Here is a 17,509-nt window from a genome sequence, read left to right as displayed (position 1 = left end):
TAAACTTTAATAAAAAAATAAAATGCTAAATTTTAGCAAGGGGAAAGAAATAAGACCTTAATATTTAAGGATATGTTTTAAAGATACTGTTCATCTATACAGAGTAGAGAGAACAAGTTGTTCGTTTGGCTTTAATCTAAAACTACTTTTACTTATAAGCAAAGCAAAATTGTCATAGAAAACATCATCCACGCATAACGAGAAAAAAACATGTAGAACAAAACTAAGGAAGCCAAAGAAAACAACCGAAAGGCGAAGAGAAAAAACATACAGAAAAAAAAAGCCACAGAAAACAACCGGGGAAAAAAAAGCAAAACTGGGGAAGCCATAGAAAACAGTAGGAAAAAAACAGTGCCATTGATAAAATGCAATAGTGGAGAAAAGGTAAACAAATGTTTTGTTCCGAAGAAGTAACTATTTCCTCGGTACAATCATGTGCCATTGATAAACACACTTCAGACGCCTTTGATGCTTGCGCATATATTTGATTTGAATGCTAGCTGTATACATCTATTTCTATTACATTCCAATCACGAGCTCATTTACATAAAAGATCCCATTCGCTATACTAAACAAATGGCTTGTGCTGAGAAATCGACAAGATCAAGGCAAAACGAAAAAATTTAACTGCGCATTGCATATTTTGCTATACAAAAATCAAAGGAAAAAGAAACTGTATACAGCGAGGAGGAATTCTTGTCTAGCCATTTTTCTTGTATAGATTATATCGAGATACCATAACCATGCAGGGCCCTATTCACTCTGCTTGCTTTCTCTTCTAGTTGTAAAAGATCGTTAGTACTGGCGATCTGACAGGATGGAATCACTCCAGGAAAGCATGAAATCACGCGCAACAGATGGTAAATCTGCATGAAGGCATAGGTAAATTCATCACACTTCAACCATAGAGAATGCCATCCAATATCACAGAGACAAGTAAGCAGGATGTCAATATTTCATCAACTTACCTTGAAGAACCTCGACGGCAACTGAAGGCATATCTATTTGATCTTCAACCAGTCTGTATACATCAATAAGCTGCGAAAGAGGAAACCAATTGCAGTCATCCGTTGAGCACTCAAATCAAATGTATTTTACAGGAACATCCACCATTTACAGAAAGGTCGGACAGAGTACCTCTTCTACGTGCAATCTGGAGTCTTCGGTGAAAGCCAGTATAAGTTGTCTCCTGATACCAGCATCGATAAGGAACATCCGTGCTCCATCTTTTATTGTTTCAGTGAGATCAAGTTTGCTCTCCAACTGTCGATTTCTTACAGCTTGCCTGAAAGTCCAATGGATCAGAAACCTTCTAGGACGAATAACGTACACAGGAAAGAAAGGAAGTGGTTCCAATACTCACAAACTATTCTTTTTCAGTGCGGGGTTGCTACTCATCTTGGACACATTCTCCTTGGCAAGAACTATAAGGTTTTCTAGTCGTTTCCACTGGAATGCCCCATCCTTGAATAGCACCTGCACAGCGGGAAAAAAAGAGGAAAGTGTTAAAAACCGTAACATGGTATAAACATTTGTAATAATGCACTTGAACATGCATTTGAAACTTTCTATTCTCACACCATAAAGTTTCATTTTCTTTTCGAGTACCGATGCTTAAAATTGACTATTTAGTTCACACACATAGTCCTTACAGTTATGTCAACAGGGTCTAAACAAGTTACCTGAATCAGGCGTTCACGAAGAGCAGGGTTTGGATCTGTCAACAGACGCTTTGCTACATATGGATAGGCAACCTAAATATGGATGTTAGTAATCAAAGAGTGTTCATTGATGTTTTCTTTGGAGCTCAAATGGTAGCACATGCTAATATGTCATACCTCAAGAAACTTAAAATCAGGCTTTAGTGTAAAGCAGATTCCTTCTTGTGTCAACAATGAACGAATAACCAAAGAAAACCTTTCTGGAATACGGATTGGAAAGTTGTAGACAAGCTGATTGAACTTCCCTGTGATTTTGATTTTGATTAGATAATGAAGTATATCTTCCCGCAAATATTTTTGAAAGGAGTAAATTACATTCACCATGCAACAACTTGTATCGTTGTATCACTTTAGTCCAATAACATGCAAAATGTGCAAACAGTCGACTAGAAAGACAAATGGCTCACGTTTCCCCTCCCCCTGTCCCTTCCCACCAGCCCCACGCCGGTGCCTTCTCTGGACCCAGCAGCCACCTCCTCCGCCGCGATGGCTTCCTGCCCGGCTTGCTTCTCTTCCCTTGAGCCAGGTTCCTTGCTGTGTTCTCCATTGGGCCCTTCCTGCATGATGGCAGGTTGCTCAAAGGCCCAGCAGTGGAGCGACGCTTCCCCTTCCTCGGTTAGTTCTTCTGGGGTGCTTCCTCCCATGCCCTGCAGTCCTTAAAAAGGAAGTGTTGTTGGGTGGTTGCGTTGCATCAGTGGTGTTTTCTCTTGGCCTCGAGGGTAATGCGGCTTCATTGTTGGTCTCCTAGCCGACGCCACCCCCCCCCCCCCCCCGGTGCGGTGCCAATTAGGATCGTTCTTTGTCCAGAGGATCAAGCGCAGTCGAAGACCATCAGATCAGACAATCCAATGTGGAGGCTTGGTGGACCACAGAAGGCTAGCGCTGTAGAGGTGCTCAGCACCAGCAAGCATGCCCGTCACAACTGTCAATTCTATCGGACTTGGAGGGGAGGTGCACATCAGATTACCAGGTCTGCACCCTGTTGCTTCTTCTGCCACACACGGGGTCATCGTCTTTATGCTTGCCTGCTACACCAGAGTGCTCTAGAACATTCGCCGTACCCTCCTCGGGGCATGTTGGTCTAGTGTCGTGTTGCTGAGGACCCGCTGTTGGAGCCTGATCCTCCGCCGCTAGATTTGACCACTCCACTGTTGATTCTTGTCTAGGCTTGTTCTGGGTAGCCCAAGGGCATCGTAAGCACTGGAGGCCTTGTGACCAACACTCAGGCGGTGGTGATCGTGATGAGGCTTCTTCGCTAGGTCAAGATAGAAATGCTGAACACGGAGATCTCTTCATTTGCCTATCTGGTGGCCCATGTCATGAATCCCATGCGAGTTATCGACAGGTCCACCACCATTGCCCACATGATAGCATGGAAATTTGCATTCGGGAGCTAAATGCTAGCCGGTTCGAGCTCATGATCTCTCTACTCCGTTCTGGTCCGACTAGCTTAATCATGGCTTTGCCTGATGAAGACACGATGACAAGGGTCTACAATGCGCGAACGACCAATGATCAGCCAAAACTTCCACCTTCATGCCATGCGTTGGTTGTGTTTCATGTATTTTTCAGCATCATCTATGTCCTTAGCAGTCAACATTGAGCTATGGGAGGGATCCATGCCCATGCTTGGGAGCTGGCTACAGTGGAGTAGCTTCTCAACATGTTTTGTTGGATCAACGGTATTCATCTGGCCAACACTGACAGGAGAGATGTGTTCCAGGTGATGTTCATCTGGCCAATGCTGACAGGAGAGACATGTTCTAGGTGGTCGCGTGGTGTTCGAATCCCTCGTGTGGCCCTTCCGCGATGGATGTTGACATCATTGAGCCTCTGTTTGTTGATAGCATCTTTGGTCCGACGAAATATGTGCTACGGTCTCCCATCTCCACCTCAGTTACCCCTTTCAACTAGTCATCGACCATGGGGGACTCTCCTTCCCCGCCTCAAGCAGATGAGTGATGGGGTCGTTAGTGTTGAAGTGTATAAGCGGCTTGTCTACCTTCTCCTAACAACTTAAGTTTTTATGTTGAACCAGCTAGTGCGTCAACTCTAATATGGTACCAAAGCCAGAGGTCTGGAGTTCGAATCCTGGCAGACGCTTCATTTATGCCTCCGTCCCTTCATTTATGCTTTGATACCATGTTAGAGTGGACACACTAACCAATTCAATGCAAAAGCTTAAGATATTGGGAGAAGGTAGGCAATCCGCTTATACACTTCAACAGTCTTGACATCTAAGATCGATGAGGTTGTATATTTATACAAGCAAGAGCCGCCTATTACAAGAGGAATCCTAATTAGTTACAACATCCCAACAGACTCTGACTCTAAATGAACTTGATGTATGCTACTGTGTTACATTTTTATCTCTAACCTGTAATCAGAGCTGTTTCTAATCTAGCCCAAAAGGATCTTGGAAACTAAGGTTGTAGCCTATGTATAGTATAGCATATTCTAATACAACTGATTCTAGAATTTGCAAAATAATTGATGCAATCACTTCCCTCCATTTATTCTCTGTGTTTATTTATGTGGGAGAGAAACAAGATTGTTAGAGTGTGTGTGGGCCGGCACCACTGTTGGGTTGTCGGCCCATTAGGGTTAGGGTTGAGCCTCTATATATATTGTATCTCATCTATTATCAATACAACAGTTCACTCTTCTACATGGTATCAGAGAATTAGGTTTAGGGTTTTTCCTCCTCTCCTCCCACTGCAGCCGCCAGCGGCTCCCTCCCACCTAGCGGCCGGCCTTCTACCCCAACAGCCGTCGGCCCTGCTCCAACGCCGCCGCCCTCGGGAGTTCCCTCCCGGGGGCGGCCCCGATCCTAGTCGCCGGCCCTCCCCTCCCCCCCAAGATCCGGCCCCGGCGTGGCCATGGCGGCCTCGAGCTCCTCTCCTCGCCAGCCTTGGCGGCCCTCAGCCTCACTCCCCTCCCTAACGGCGACGCCGACGCGATCGTGGGTGTCTCCCTGCGCTCCCTCACCGGCCAAGGGCGGACCCGCCGCTGCCGCGAGCAGCCGCTACGTAGACCTGCACGCTGCCGCCACCAAGGGAGCGCGCGAGCGCGCAGACGCCGGCGCCGCCTCGCAGCCCAGGGCATGGGCGCCGCCGCCACGGGCGTAGGCGCGGGATCCGCCCGCCGCCGCGTCGGGTCTCCGTCGCCGCGCCGGGCCTCTGCCCCTCCGACCACCAGGCACGTGCCCCGGCTGCCGCCGCCAGGGGAGCACTCGCCCCAGCCGTCGGGGCCGAGCGCCGGTCAAGCGCAGTGGTGGCCGACCGCGGCCGCACCATGACCGTCGCCTCTGTGCGCCGGTCGTGCTTGCGCGCTGCCAGGGCCTCTAGGAGCCGGCCACCTGGCTTCAGAGCGCCGCGCCAGCCGTTGGTCCGCGACCGCCTTGGAGCAGGCGCCCGCGCCGGTGGCCCTCTACCACGACCGCCGAGCCTCCTCCCCTGGCAGCAGGTAGCCAGCCAAGACCGGGAGAGAAGCAGCAGCAGGGCCGCCAATGCCCAGCTCCCTTGGCCGCCGAGCTTCTCCCTCTCAGCCATGGTGTCTACCCCTGCTCCTCCATCGACGAGCTGGTCGAAGCCATGGCGGGTTCGACCTCCCTCTCCACCAGGGACGCACCCAGCAGCCGCTGCTCCCTCCGTCCCTAGCACGCGCCAGATCCCGCCGTGGATGAGCCCTGCTGCACTGCACGGCGGCCTCGTCACCTCCGAACGACGGGGCGCCGCGCGAAACAACCGGCCCAGCCGCGGAAGGAGGGGCAGAGGCGTCGTCCCTTCGTCGCCAGTCGACCTCGTGCACAGCAACAGTAAGCCCAGGGCTACGCATCCGCTGCTCACTCCCACCCCGGCTTCCGCGCTGCGCCGCCATCCCGCACCAGCCGGCCGCGCCAGACTGCGATGGCCCCAGGGATCCACGCGCTCCTCCTGGTCGCGCTCGCACCGCCTCGACTCTGCTACTGCTCCCCGCCGCCGGCCACAGACGCCCAGGACCAGCTCACCTTCCCCTCTCCCTGCTTTCTTCAACCTCCAGTCGACCTTCCCATCCATGGCCGTCGGCCTCCCTAGCCTGGTGGACGTGCCCAGCGCCTCCCCAGTCCACCAGCCCCGCCCCTACTTTCTTTTCTCCCCTGCACGAGCCTTTCTCGGTGCCCTCGCTCCCTCAAGCAGTAGGACGGATGGAGCTCTCTGCCCCATGGCCGTCGGCCTCCCTGGCCCATAGCGCCCGTCTCCCATGGCGCTCGGCGCGGCAGCGCCTCACCCTTCGACCTTCTCTCATCGCCGGCGCCATTCACACCCCTTGCGAGGTCCGACACAGGCCCCTTCCCGGCTGGACCCGCCCCGTCGCCCACCCCCTTCTTCACTTTCGCTGGATCCGTCGCTGTCGCGGCCTTCCCGGTCGGATCCACGTTGTTGCGACCTTTCCGGCTCGATCCGCCGTCCCTTTGGCTGGATCGCGTCTTCCCGGCAGGGATCCGTCGTTGCCGTGGCCTTCCCGGCCGGATCTGCCGTTTCCCCTTCTATTCTGCCGCGGGCGCAGACACCATGATCGGCGCAGACGCGTGCGCTACTGTTGGCCTCCCTGGCGGGGCTCCTTGACGCCCGGACGATCGAAGAAGAAGGAAGGTCGGCCTACCGGTGCCCTTTTGTTGTGTCGCCCTGCCGATCGTTGACGCTCGAACGTCGACCCCTCCCGAAGATCAGGCTTCTGCTGCGTGTCTCCCGACCGCGACCACCTCGACTTCGGCTACCTCGGCATCTAGGGGCTATCGTCTTCTTGGAGCACACACTGGTCTCTACTCTAGCCGCAACATTCGCACCATCACGACGCTGCGACTACGGGGGGATTTCAACCCGTCGGCTCCTACCTTCGGCCTCTACTCCAGTCTCATCGTGTATGGTGCCCCCGTTGCGACTGCGGGGGGATGTTAGACTGTGTGTGTGAGTTTGTGTGGGCCGGCACCACTGTTGGGCTGCCGGCCCATTAGGATTAGGGTTGAGTCTCTCTATATATTGTATCCCATCTATTATCAATACAACAGTTCACTCTTCTACAAAGATTAATCTATTTATTCACTGGCCCCAATTTGAATGTTTGCAACATGCAATAGTGAATTACCAACTAGTTCAACCCAAATACTTAAGCTGATGAAGGGAGATGGGAAATTCACTTGTATTCTAAGTTCTAACACCTTCCCTCACGTTGAGGTTCTCTGAGGCCTTAGACTGGAATAGAAATGAGTAACAACAGGATTCGAACTTGAGAACTTTGGTTTTGATACCATATTGAATTGCATGCACCAATCAATTCAACTCAAAAAGCTTAAGCTGATGGAGAGAGATGGACAATTCACTTGTATTCTAACAAAAACAATCATGTCTTCACCTTAGACGTTATTTGAAAAAGACTAGCACTTGTATTGTAACAAAAACAATCATGTCTTCACCTTAGATGTTATTTGAAAAAGACTAGCAGGGATGCAGCATAATTCAGCAGCAGCGACCAACATCATTTTCAATGGAATGTTACAGGAACATTTTCATCAAAGTCATGCAAATCTGCATTTTGGACCTCTGTCTCATACAAATCATACTGGTTACCTACCGTGGCCTGCCTAAATACACATGGTAGTTATATGTGACCGTATATGCACACATATGACATGTTGATGTATTCATTTGCCCATTTTGCAAGTTGGTGGATTAAAGTGATACAAACATACAAGTTGTGTGACGGATGTAATTTACTCTTTTTAAAGTCATCTAATATATAACATGTTGCGCTAAGCATTTTTCTCATTAAAAGAAGAAAAAAAAGACATGCACTAAGCATGAGTAAGCAAACATGCTAAAATGCGATAAAAATAATAGTTTTCGCAAGTCATATGACCAACTGCTAAACAAGTAACATGACAGCAAATTCAGAATACGGCAATTTGTGTACAGTAAAACAAAAACAATGCTATGCAAATCAATATTACCAGTCACACTCCGGAAATTGAAGTCCGCCAAGCCTTTTCCTGCTGAGTTTTGCCAAATAGATTCCAGAGCTGGAATAATTGGGGCTACATCTGTTCCACTAGCAAGGAAACCCAACCTTGTGAAGTCATTTGCCATTTCAGCATAGTCTTCGTTAACAGCATGAACAACAGCGTCTATTAGGATTTGTTTGTTTTGCTGCACAAAGAACAAACATTGAAAAAACATGTTAGCAACTTTTGTTTCCTTATATAATATGCAAATGCTAGACAGTGCAAACATGGGTTTACAACAAAGAGAGTAACAGATTTTGCTGCAGGCTGCAGGACTACAAGTACAAAATGTATATATATACAGGAAAGCAGCAATGACAATGTAACAAACTGTAAGTGCCAAGAATTCTACCACTACAAAAGTGCATTTTGCAGACCTGGCTAAGAACGGCCACATTTCCGAAGTCGACATAAGCAATACGACCATCACGCATTGCAAAAATATTTCCAGGATGTGGATCTCCATGGAAAAGACCAAATTCAAGTAACTGACGCAAAGCAGCACTCACTCCAACCGTGAGAAAACCTTCCATATCGATTCCAGCTTCTTTTATAGCCTGCACGGGTGAATCTGAAATCAATGCTGCTACAGAATCACAATGAACTATTGCGCCATTGAAATATAAACAATGGTATGAATGGTCAAACCTGTGGGTCCGTACATCTAATTCCATCTATCCACTCCATCACCAGAACACGGGAACCTGAAAGCTGCTTATACACTTGAGGTATCTTGACAGTTGGATCATCCTTAAAATTTTCTAGGAAGTCCTCAATATTTGTAGCTTCCTAAAATATTGCAAACGGGGTATAAAATCAGCAGCATTCTATACATTTATCAAAGAGAAAGAAATATAAATAAATTGTTGTTGACACATAATCACTGCACTCTATGTTAAGGACATGTGAACTGTAATAGTTAATTCTATCTCATTAAATTGACAGCAACACTACAAAGGCTGAGAAAATACTTACAAGAGTGTAATCAAGTTCTTCCAAAAGTTTTTCGCCAAATTCATCAACAATAAGCTCCGCATTGCACCCTAGTTTCTGAAGACTAATCCCATTCAAAAATGAAGCCAAAGTGCGGAACAAGAATAGATCTCGGTATATTATTGGTTCAATCCCTGGTCTCTGAACCTGAAATTGTCCATGACATAAACCAAAAGGAGAAGTATGACTTCTAGAGCACAATTTGTACGAAGAATATGACCATCAAAGGTTACAGAATATATTTATATTCATCCTTGTTTAAGGACCATAATTATAAAAAAACAATGCATCTAGTTAGAAAATGACTAAATAAATGTGATAATAAGTAAACAGATATAATAGGAACCTTAATAGCGACATCCTCGCCAGTTTCTCTAAGTGTGGCTCGGTAAACTTGGCCCAAACTAGCAGCTGCTATTGTCTCTGATGAAATTTTGCTGAACAATCTCTCTATAGGCTGGCCAAGCTCCTCCTCGATTATGGAAAAAGCCACCTACAGAGTATTTAGCAACGAACAAAATTTGGTTAAACATCCTGTTTTCGTCTGTGCAAACTCTAACACGTACAAGCCTAAACAGCTATTGCAGGTAATTTCTCCTGCAACATGATACCTGGTTAGGGAATGGAGGGACATCATCTTGCAAGATGCAAAGTTCATTCATATAATCCTCTCGAATAATGTCAGGCCTGTTGGCTAGAACCTGAAGAACAGAACCAAAGAAAGTGTTAGATACCCGTCTCTTGTAATGGGCCTGGCCCAGTTATTTGGTCTATTAATACACTGCCCAACCCTACTCTAGGGTTAGGGTTTCCATTCCAACTTGGTACCAGAGCCAATTTTTTTTCTCTCTTCCCTCCCACCCTCAGCCGCCGGGCGTCCCTCTCTGGCCGTCGGCCTCCCTGCTGCCGCCTCCGCCCGGCCCTTCCACCGGCGGCGCGCGGCTCCTCCCCTTCCCCAAGCCGCCGGCGGCCCTGGTGGCGGCGCGAGCAGCGCCCCCGCGCCCTGCGCCCATCACCGCCTGCGGCCGACGCCCCTGCCGCGGCCCGACCGGGCCGCTCCCTGCGCGCCCAGCCGCTTGCCTCCGCGACCCCGTCGCGCTCGCTCCAGGAAGCCGAGCCGACCCCAAGCACGCCAGCGCGCCGCGACCGGCGCCCAGACCCGCGCCGTGCGCGCTCTCTGCCCCGTCGCGTCGCGACGCCCTGCCGCCGCGACCGCCCTGCCGGATCCCCACGGCCGCCCTGTGCCGGATCCCTCTGCGCCCGGCCTCTCCTCGCCGGGATCCCGCCGCGTCCGGCCCCTCCACATCTCTGCCCCGTCGCCGTCTTTCGCGACCTCTTCCTCCAGCTCTCCCCAGTCAACCGCTGGTCCCCAGCCGCCCTTCTCCCTACCACGTGCGCTCCCCGCCGCGGCCTCCTCTCCCTCCTCACTAATCGTGCAGCTGCGCTACTCCTACCAGCGTTGTCTCCTCCCTCACCGGTTCCATGGCGTCCTCCCCGCCATACATGAGCTTTACCTCGCCCGCCGCTCTCGTGACTGTGCGTGTCCTCCTCCACGACGGCCAGCTCATCCGGGGCATGTTCGTGTCCTTCGATCCAGTCTGGAACCCTATTCTTCGGGACTGCGTCGAGGTCCACCCTCAGGCGGGCCGTCACGTGCCTGGACCGCTTGTCTTCCCACGTGCTGTGATCGCCTCCCTCGCGGTTGAGCCCGTGTCATCTCCCTCCCTTCCTAGTGCCTCTGTTGGGGCACCTTCTTTGGCCCTCTCCGCTCACACCGTACCTCCGCCACTTCCACCTCCCCGAACCACCATCGATTGGGTGGTTGACTCCGGGGCCTCCTTCCACACTACCCCCATCACTAGTTCGTTACTCCACTGTCATCCACCCCACCCCTCACATCCTACCTTCATCGTCGTCGGCAACGGTTCCACCCTCCCGGTCACCTCAGTAGGTACATCGGTTCTTCTAGGACCATTCTGCCTTAACGACATCCTTGTTGCTCCCGGACTGACTCATCCCCTCCTCTCGGTTCGTCGCTTCACTAGTGACAACCAGTGCTCTATGGAGTTCGACCCCTGGGGTCTCACCATACGCCACCTTCCCACACATGCTGTGCTCGCTCGCTGTGACAGCTCCGGCCCCCTCTATTCTCTTCACTTACCCTCCACTCCCCACACCAGAGTAGCCTCATCTCCTGCACTTACTACTACCACCACATCACATGCTCTTGCTACTACCACCACCTCCTCCGCCATTTGGCACCGTCGCCTCGGGCACCCTGGACCTGACGTCATGTCACAGCTTTCCGGCCACTCAGACATATCATATACTTGGGGCTCTTCTGAGCGCCTCTGTCATGCCTGTCAGCTCGGCCGTCACTCCCGTCTTCCTTTTCCTACTTCCATGTCCAGGGCTGTTCAGGCCTTTGATCTTGTCCACTGTGATCTCTGGACGTCTCCTGTCCTTAGCCTCTCCGGCTACAAATACTACCTGGTCATTCTGGATGACTACTCCCATTTCCTTTGGACTTTCCCCCTTCGGCTGAAGTCCGACACGTTTACCACCCTCACTCACTTCTTCGCCTGGGTATCCACCCAGTTCCGGCGCCCGGTCAGTGCCCTGCAGTGTGACAATGGCCGCGAGTTCGACAACAATGCCTCCCGGTCTTTCTTCCTCACTCACGGCGTCCAGTTGCGTCTCTCATGTCCCTACACCTCTGCTCAGAACGGTCGGGCCGAGCGCATGATTCGCAACACCACCAACATGATTTGTTGCCTTCTCTTTCAGGCGTCTCTCCCTGCCACCTACTGGGCAGAGGCCCTTCATACCGCCACGCATCTCCTCAATCGTCTTCCCTCGAAGGCGGTGAGCCACCCTACACCTCACTTCGCCCTGTACGGCACAACCCCTTCCTACCACCACCTGCGCGTGTCGGCTGTGCCTGCTACCCTAACATTTCCGCTACCGCCCCTAACAAACTTTCTCCTCGCTCCACTCGCTGCCTCTTCCTCGGCTACTCCCCTGACCACAAGGGGTATCGGTGCCTGGACCTCACCTCCCACCGCATCATCATCTCTCGTCACGTCGTCTTCGACGAAGATGTGTTTCCCCTTGCAGGCTCCACCCCACCCACCGATCTTGACTCCCTCCTCGAGTCCGACCCGGTTCCCCCCCCACCCCCGGCGCCCCGTCTTGCGCCGTTACCTGTTCCTCGTGCAGCCACGACGCCACAGCTCACGCCCATTTCCGCACCACGCGCGGCCCAGTCGACCCCGCCTGCGCCACGCGCGGCCACGACGATCATGTCTGCGTCACGCGCGGCCCCGTCGACCTTGCCTGCGCCACGCGCAACCCCGTCGACCACGCCTGCGCCACGCGTGGCCCCGTCGATCCCGCCTGCGCCACGCGCGGCCCCGTCGATCCCGCTTGCGTCACGCGCGGACCCGTCGACCCCGGCTCGCTTCGCCAACCCCACGCTCGTCTACCACCGCCGCGGCCACGCCACTACCTCGGCGCCCCCCGACTCGGGCCCGTCGACGAGCGCGACCCGCTTCGCCGACCCCGCCATCGTCTATCACTGCCGCGAGCCGGCCACACCTGCCGCTCTCGACGTTCCGGCGGTCCGCTCCGAGCCGTCCGTATACCACCCGGTCGCCATCCACCGCGACCCCGGACACGTCCACCCGATGGTGACTCGACGCGCCGCTGGCGTTCTTCGCCCCGTCGACCGGCTGATCCTGGCAGCCGATACTTCCAGCACTCCACCCGACGCTTCCCCGGTGCCCTCCTCCGTTCGCACTGCCCTCGTCGACCCGCATTGGCGTCGTGCTATGGAGGAGGAGTACGCGGCCCTCTTGGCCAACCACACCTGGGACCTGGTGCCGTGGTCACCGGCAAGTGGCTCTTTCGCCACAAGCTGACCTCGGACGGCTCCCTCGACCGCTACAAGGCCCGTTGGGTCCTTCGGGGCTTCACACAGCGCCCCGGAGTGGACTACGACGAGACCTTCAGCCCCGTCGTCAAGTTCGCCACTGTTCGCGCCGTCCTCTCTCGCGCCCTCTCCCGCAACTGGGCGATCCATCAGCTCGATGTCAAGAATGCCTTCCTCCATGGCACTCTGACGGAGACTGTCTACTGCAGCCAGCCCACCGGCTTCGTCGACACTGACCGTCCGGATCTGGTCTGCCGGCTGAACCGGTCCCTGTACGGCCTCAAGCAGGCGCCACGGGCTTGGTACAGTCGCTTCGCCTCCTACCTGGCCTCCATCGGCTTCGTCGAGGCCAAGTCGGACACGTCCCTGTTCATCTAGCGGCGCGGCGACGACACTGTCTACCTCCTGCTCTACGTCGACGACATTGTACTCACGACATCCACCGCCGACCTTCTACACCGCACGATCGTCACCCTTCAGCGGGAGTTCGCGATGAAGGACCTGGGGCCCCTACACTACTTCCTTGGCATCACCGCCGAGCGTCGGCCTCAGGGTCTCTTCCTCCACCAGCGCCAGTATGCCATCGACATCCTGGAGCGGGCTGGCATGTCTGACTGCAAGCCCTGCTCCACGCCTGTCGACACTCAGGCGAAGCTCTCTGAGGACGACGGGCCTCCGGTCGCCGACGCGACGTCCTACCGGAGCCTGGCCGGCGCGCTCCAGTACCTCACCTTCTCCAGGCCCGATATCGCATACGTCGTCCAGCAGGTGTGCCTGCATATGCACACTCCGCGGGAGCCCCATCTCACCGCGCTCAAGCGGATTCTGCGCTACCTCCGCGGCTCCCTCGACTACGGCCTCCTACTCCGACCATCCCCGACGTCGGAGCTCGTGGTCTACACCGACGCTTGACTGGGCTGGCTGTCCCGACACGCGCCTGTCCACCTCCGGTTACGCCATGTTCCTGGGCGCCAACCTCGTCTCTTGGGCCGCCAAGCGACATCACGTCGTCTCTCGCTCCAGCGCTGAGGCCGAGTACCGTGCCGTGGCCAACGGCGTGGCAGAGGCCTCCTGGCTGCGCCAACTCCTCCACGAGCTCCACAGTCCCCTCCAGCGCGCCACCCTCGTCTACTGCGACAACGTCAGCGCGGTCTACCTCTCCACCAACCCCGTGCAGCATCAGCGCACGAAGCACGTGGAGATCGACCTGCACTTCGTCCGCGAGCGTGTCGCTGCCGGTGACGTTCGGGTTCTCAGCGTCCCCACCACGCTGCAGTTCGCCGACATTTTCACCAAGGGGTTACCGTCGAGTGTATTTTTAGACTTTCGATCCAGTCTCAACATCTGTACAGGATAGAGTTGTGACTGCGGGGGGGTGTTAGATACCCGTCTCTTGTAATGGGCCTGTCCCAGTTATTTGGTCTATTAATACACTGCCCAACCCTACTCTAGGGTTAGGGTTTCCATTCCAACTGAAAGTTAGGACAATTGTAAAGAAAGGATCAATAAATTTGTATTGCACAATCAGATGTATGCTTCATAATCAAGATTAAATGTTATGACCTGTCCTGCTTTTATGAAAGATGGGCCCAGATCACATAAAAGATTACGGAGCTGCCGGGCACGATATGGAACAATTTCTTCATCCTGTCCAACCAAAAAGTCATACACAAGAGATGACCAGTAAAATCCAAGTTTCCAAATTATCTCCACTCCCCGGCTCGCAAGGGACAGTATGGAACCTCTTGAATCCAATACTTTTTTCCTGACCTAGCAATTGTAGAAATGAACACAATTAACAACAATTTTTAGCAAAACCAATTCTATAAACATAAAAGAATGCAGATTGCAGTACCATTTCAGGAGTGTACTTTCGGAACGGAATACAGACACCACGTTCAATATCAAGTTGCTCCATTGCACTGCTGGGTTTGTCGCTGGATATACTTTTGATAACTGTGCTGTTCGTCCGTGGAAGTTGGGTTATGTTTTGAGGTGAAATTGGAGCACTGGTTGATGCGGCATTCATGACATAGAGTGTTGACCGCCTTCTCCTTTGGGGTGCTGAGAAACTTGAATTTGCAGATCTATGGTATGCCACTCGTCGAGTGGTCGTTATTGAGTGAGGCCACTGTGCTGAAGTACATATAAAAGCTGTACAGTGCTCCATTTTTTAGCCTCAAACGCTGATACCTGGATAAGATGGCAACCTCCATCATCAAGCTTTCATCCGAACAATATGGAGCACTATTACAACAGTATTTCTAAATTTTAGATTGAAAAAGAAAAAGAGAAAGAGTTCTATTGACCTGCTCCCTACTGTAAGCAATGTAGCATAGGAATTGAAGATTGATTATGGAGACGCAAGAGTACAAGCACATATATATAGGCAAGGATTGTGCTAGGGTTTGGCTAATAGAATCAGGGCCAACCACGGCCGCCCGTTCCAGGGCGTCACGGGCACGAGCGGCGGCGGTGTCGCGCTCCTGGACTGCGGCGTTTGCTTCATGTTCGGCCTCGGCGGCGCCGAGGCGCGGGCAAGAGAGGCGTAGCGTGCGGCCTTGTGGCGCGGGCACGGTCGTCCAGAGCAGCGCGCCTGGCAACCACCTCTTTGGCGGCGGCGGCAGCGGCCAGCGGCGGTAGGAGAGGGAGGATACTACCGACCATTAGAAGTGGACGTAGCGTGAGGGGTTCACGCGTGGGGAAGCAAACCAACGATGGCGAAGGTACGGCTGATGAAGGGAACCGAGCAGCCGAAGGAACTCTCACCTGGCTGACTACAGAACCAGCGGCGGACGACCCCGCCCCTCCCCTGTCCTCCAACGAATTTGTTGGGAGCAAGCTGAACGAATCGTCCTCACTCCTCAGTGCGGACTGCCGAGTCGCCGGCAGGGGCTCGCTGCGCGCTCTCACTTTCTTGGTTTGGGCGGGGGGAAGGAAAGGCCGTTTTTTTTTTCGTTTTCCTTTCTCGGCTCTCTCCCTCTTGTCTTGTGTGGTCTCTGCACTCCGGAGCGGAGGGGCGGCGGAACACGCGTTGCTCACTTGCTCACGTAGCCATGGCCACCAGCCAGTAGCCACCACGGCGGAGAGGAGTGCGAGTAAATGCTGGCCACTCGGAGTAACGGCGTGGCCACGTCACGCGTGCTAGGGGAAACCGTGCTCTATCCAAAACTTGTACGGTGCTGACCACCTAATCGCTTCGACCACGGAGAGTTTGGCCAGATGTGGAGAGGAAAGGAAGGGTTGCAGGAAAAAGGTGAAAATGGATCGGTATCTTGTGGAGCAGAAATCGTGTACAATGTTAAGGAAGGACATACGCTAGGCAGTCATCAAGACATATTCAAAAATCTGAACATAATAACCAGGAACACCACCTCTTAAGCTATGTCTAGTAGTTTATTTATACTCATATCTATATTCAAATCTCATTCTGTGAACAGTACAGTCTACGGTGGTGCAAAATAGTGTTTTGGATAATCATATGAGTGAACTGTTGGACATGGTCTTATATCCGAAGACGCTCCCAGCAGTCCCAAACCTCGACCAGAAGAGGTGTATAACGCTATATAACTTGACATTAAGGTAATCGAAAGGAATAGCTACAACTAAGACTCCGGTTTCCATCCCCTAAACTTGACTATTCACTTTTAGTTTATATTCACTTTTACTCCTTAAACTGTCAAATAGGATGATTAAAAGTGACCTAATAAAATTTAGTCCTTTAGTCAAAAAGGAGTAACTAAAATGATTAAACTTTCATTTTTACGGAATTTATCCCTCGTCTGATCCCACTACCACTCTTAAAACTGGACTTATTGCATTAATAGGAGTAATCTTGTCTTTATACATATAATTAATGCTCTTTAATCAGTTTTAGACCATAGAACCAAACAAGGTATTTTAGAGACTAAAATTTACTTCCCAAAGTTTAGAAGGGCAACTAAAAGAATCGAACAAGGCCTAAGCCTTCTAAAGAGTCACAAAGAGACTCGAACCCATCGTACCTCAGAGTGCTCTAAGGCTCTCTCCAACCATTCCCCTTATACATCTCCTCTTATCTATACTTTTTAATATATTTTACTATCTCCTCTTAAAATATTCCTTCTATATATAGTCTGTCTCCAACCATTCTCCCCTAAACAGCTTCCCTTTACACTACTCAGTTAATTAAAATATATTTATCATTTTTAATTAAAAAACTATACAATATTTGTACTACCTAATACACATTATTATGAAGTTATGGGGCTTAAATATGATTAATACTAGTGTGATTAAACATAAGGAGAGCATAGTACTCCTGTATATATAGAAGGAGATTTTATCTCCCCTTACATATAGGGAACACGTATAGTTGGAGGCATTCAATGCCCCTATGTTCGGCCTAGGGAAGGATGCTATGAGCCCTTGGAGTTAGCCTAAGGAGTAAGGACCAAGTGCACATAGTGCCTCAAGACAATCTAGAGAGGAATAATCTAAGTCGTGGAGGATCCTTGTGCCTCGGGCAATGATCAATGATCTAGGCCCTTAGGGCACTCGGGTCCCTCATGCCATGGGACATTCATAAGTGTAAGTCCCTAGGTCCCTCATACCCCTGGCGCTCATATGCCTAAATTCTCGAGGCCATCGTGTCCCGTGGTGTTATGATGCATAGGTGTATAGACAGTTCAAACCTCGAAGCACTAAACAACACTTAAACGCTAGGAGCCTCCTATTGCCCTAAGGTCCTTGAGGTCACCAGCCTCGGATTGCAAGATCCCTTGGGCCCAAACCTTTCTGGTCCCGAAACCTAGTAGGAAACAATCGAGTCAACATGAGTAAGTG

The 17,509-nt window shown here is 51.8% G+C and overlaps 1 protein-coding gene across 1 annotated transcript; it reads right to left on the bottom strand.

Annotated features, from left to right (window-relative positions):
• Positions 1-441: 441 nt before the first annotated feature.
• Positions 442-15,868, bottom strand: LOC103652847 (Protein kinase superfamily protein). The gene is made up of 15 exons (XM_008679829.4): positions 15,455-15,868; positions 14,541-14,878; positions 14,249-14,455; positions 9,366-9,455; positions 9,101-9,247; positions 8,737-8,901; positions 8,410-8,550; positions 8,139-8,318; positions 7,711-7,906; positions 1,839-1,966; positions 1,683-1,754; positions 1,364-1,476; positions 1,138-1,285; positions 969-1,038; positions 442-866 (listed from the first exon to the last, which is right to left on the bottom strand). The coding sequence occupies exons 2-15, from the start codon at positions 14,853-14,855 to the stop codon at positions 796-798; spliced, it is 2,043 nt and encodes a 680-aa protein (XP_008678051.1). The 5' UTR covers positions 14,856-14,878; positions 15,455-15,868; the 3' UTR covers positions 442-795.
• Positions 15,869-17,509: the final 1,641 nt, after the last annotated feature.

The sequence above is a fragment of the Zea mays genome, chromosome 4, assembly GCF_902167145.1.
Source record: "Zea mays cultivar B73 chromosome 4, Zm-B73-REFERENCE-NAM-5.0, whole genome shotgun sequence".
NCBI lineage: Eukaryota > Viridiplantae > Streptophyta > Magnoliopsida > Poales > Poaceae > Zea > Zea mays.
The sequence above is the reverse complement of the archived record's forward strand: the minus strand, read 5'-3'. Positions and strand labels throughout refer to the sequence as shown.

Excerpts from the sequence above, each read along its gene's own strand:
- LOC103652847 (XM_008679829.4), bottom strand. The coding sequence starts at position 14,855 with ATGGAGCACTGTACAGCTTTTATATGTACTTCAGCACAGTGGCCTCAC. Across the intron at positions 14,456-14,540 it reads GAAAGTACACTCCTGAAATG|GTCAGGAAAAAAGTATTGGA; the intron begins GTACTGCAATCT and ends TACAATTGCTAG. Across the intron at positions 1,039-1,137 it reads CCAGATTGCACGTAGAAGAG|CTTATTGATGTATACAGACT; the intron begins GTACTCTGTCCG and ends CCTCTTTCGCAG.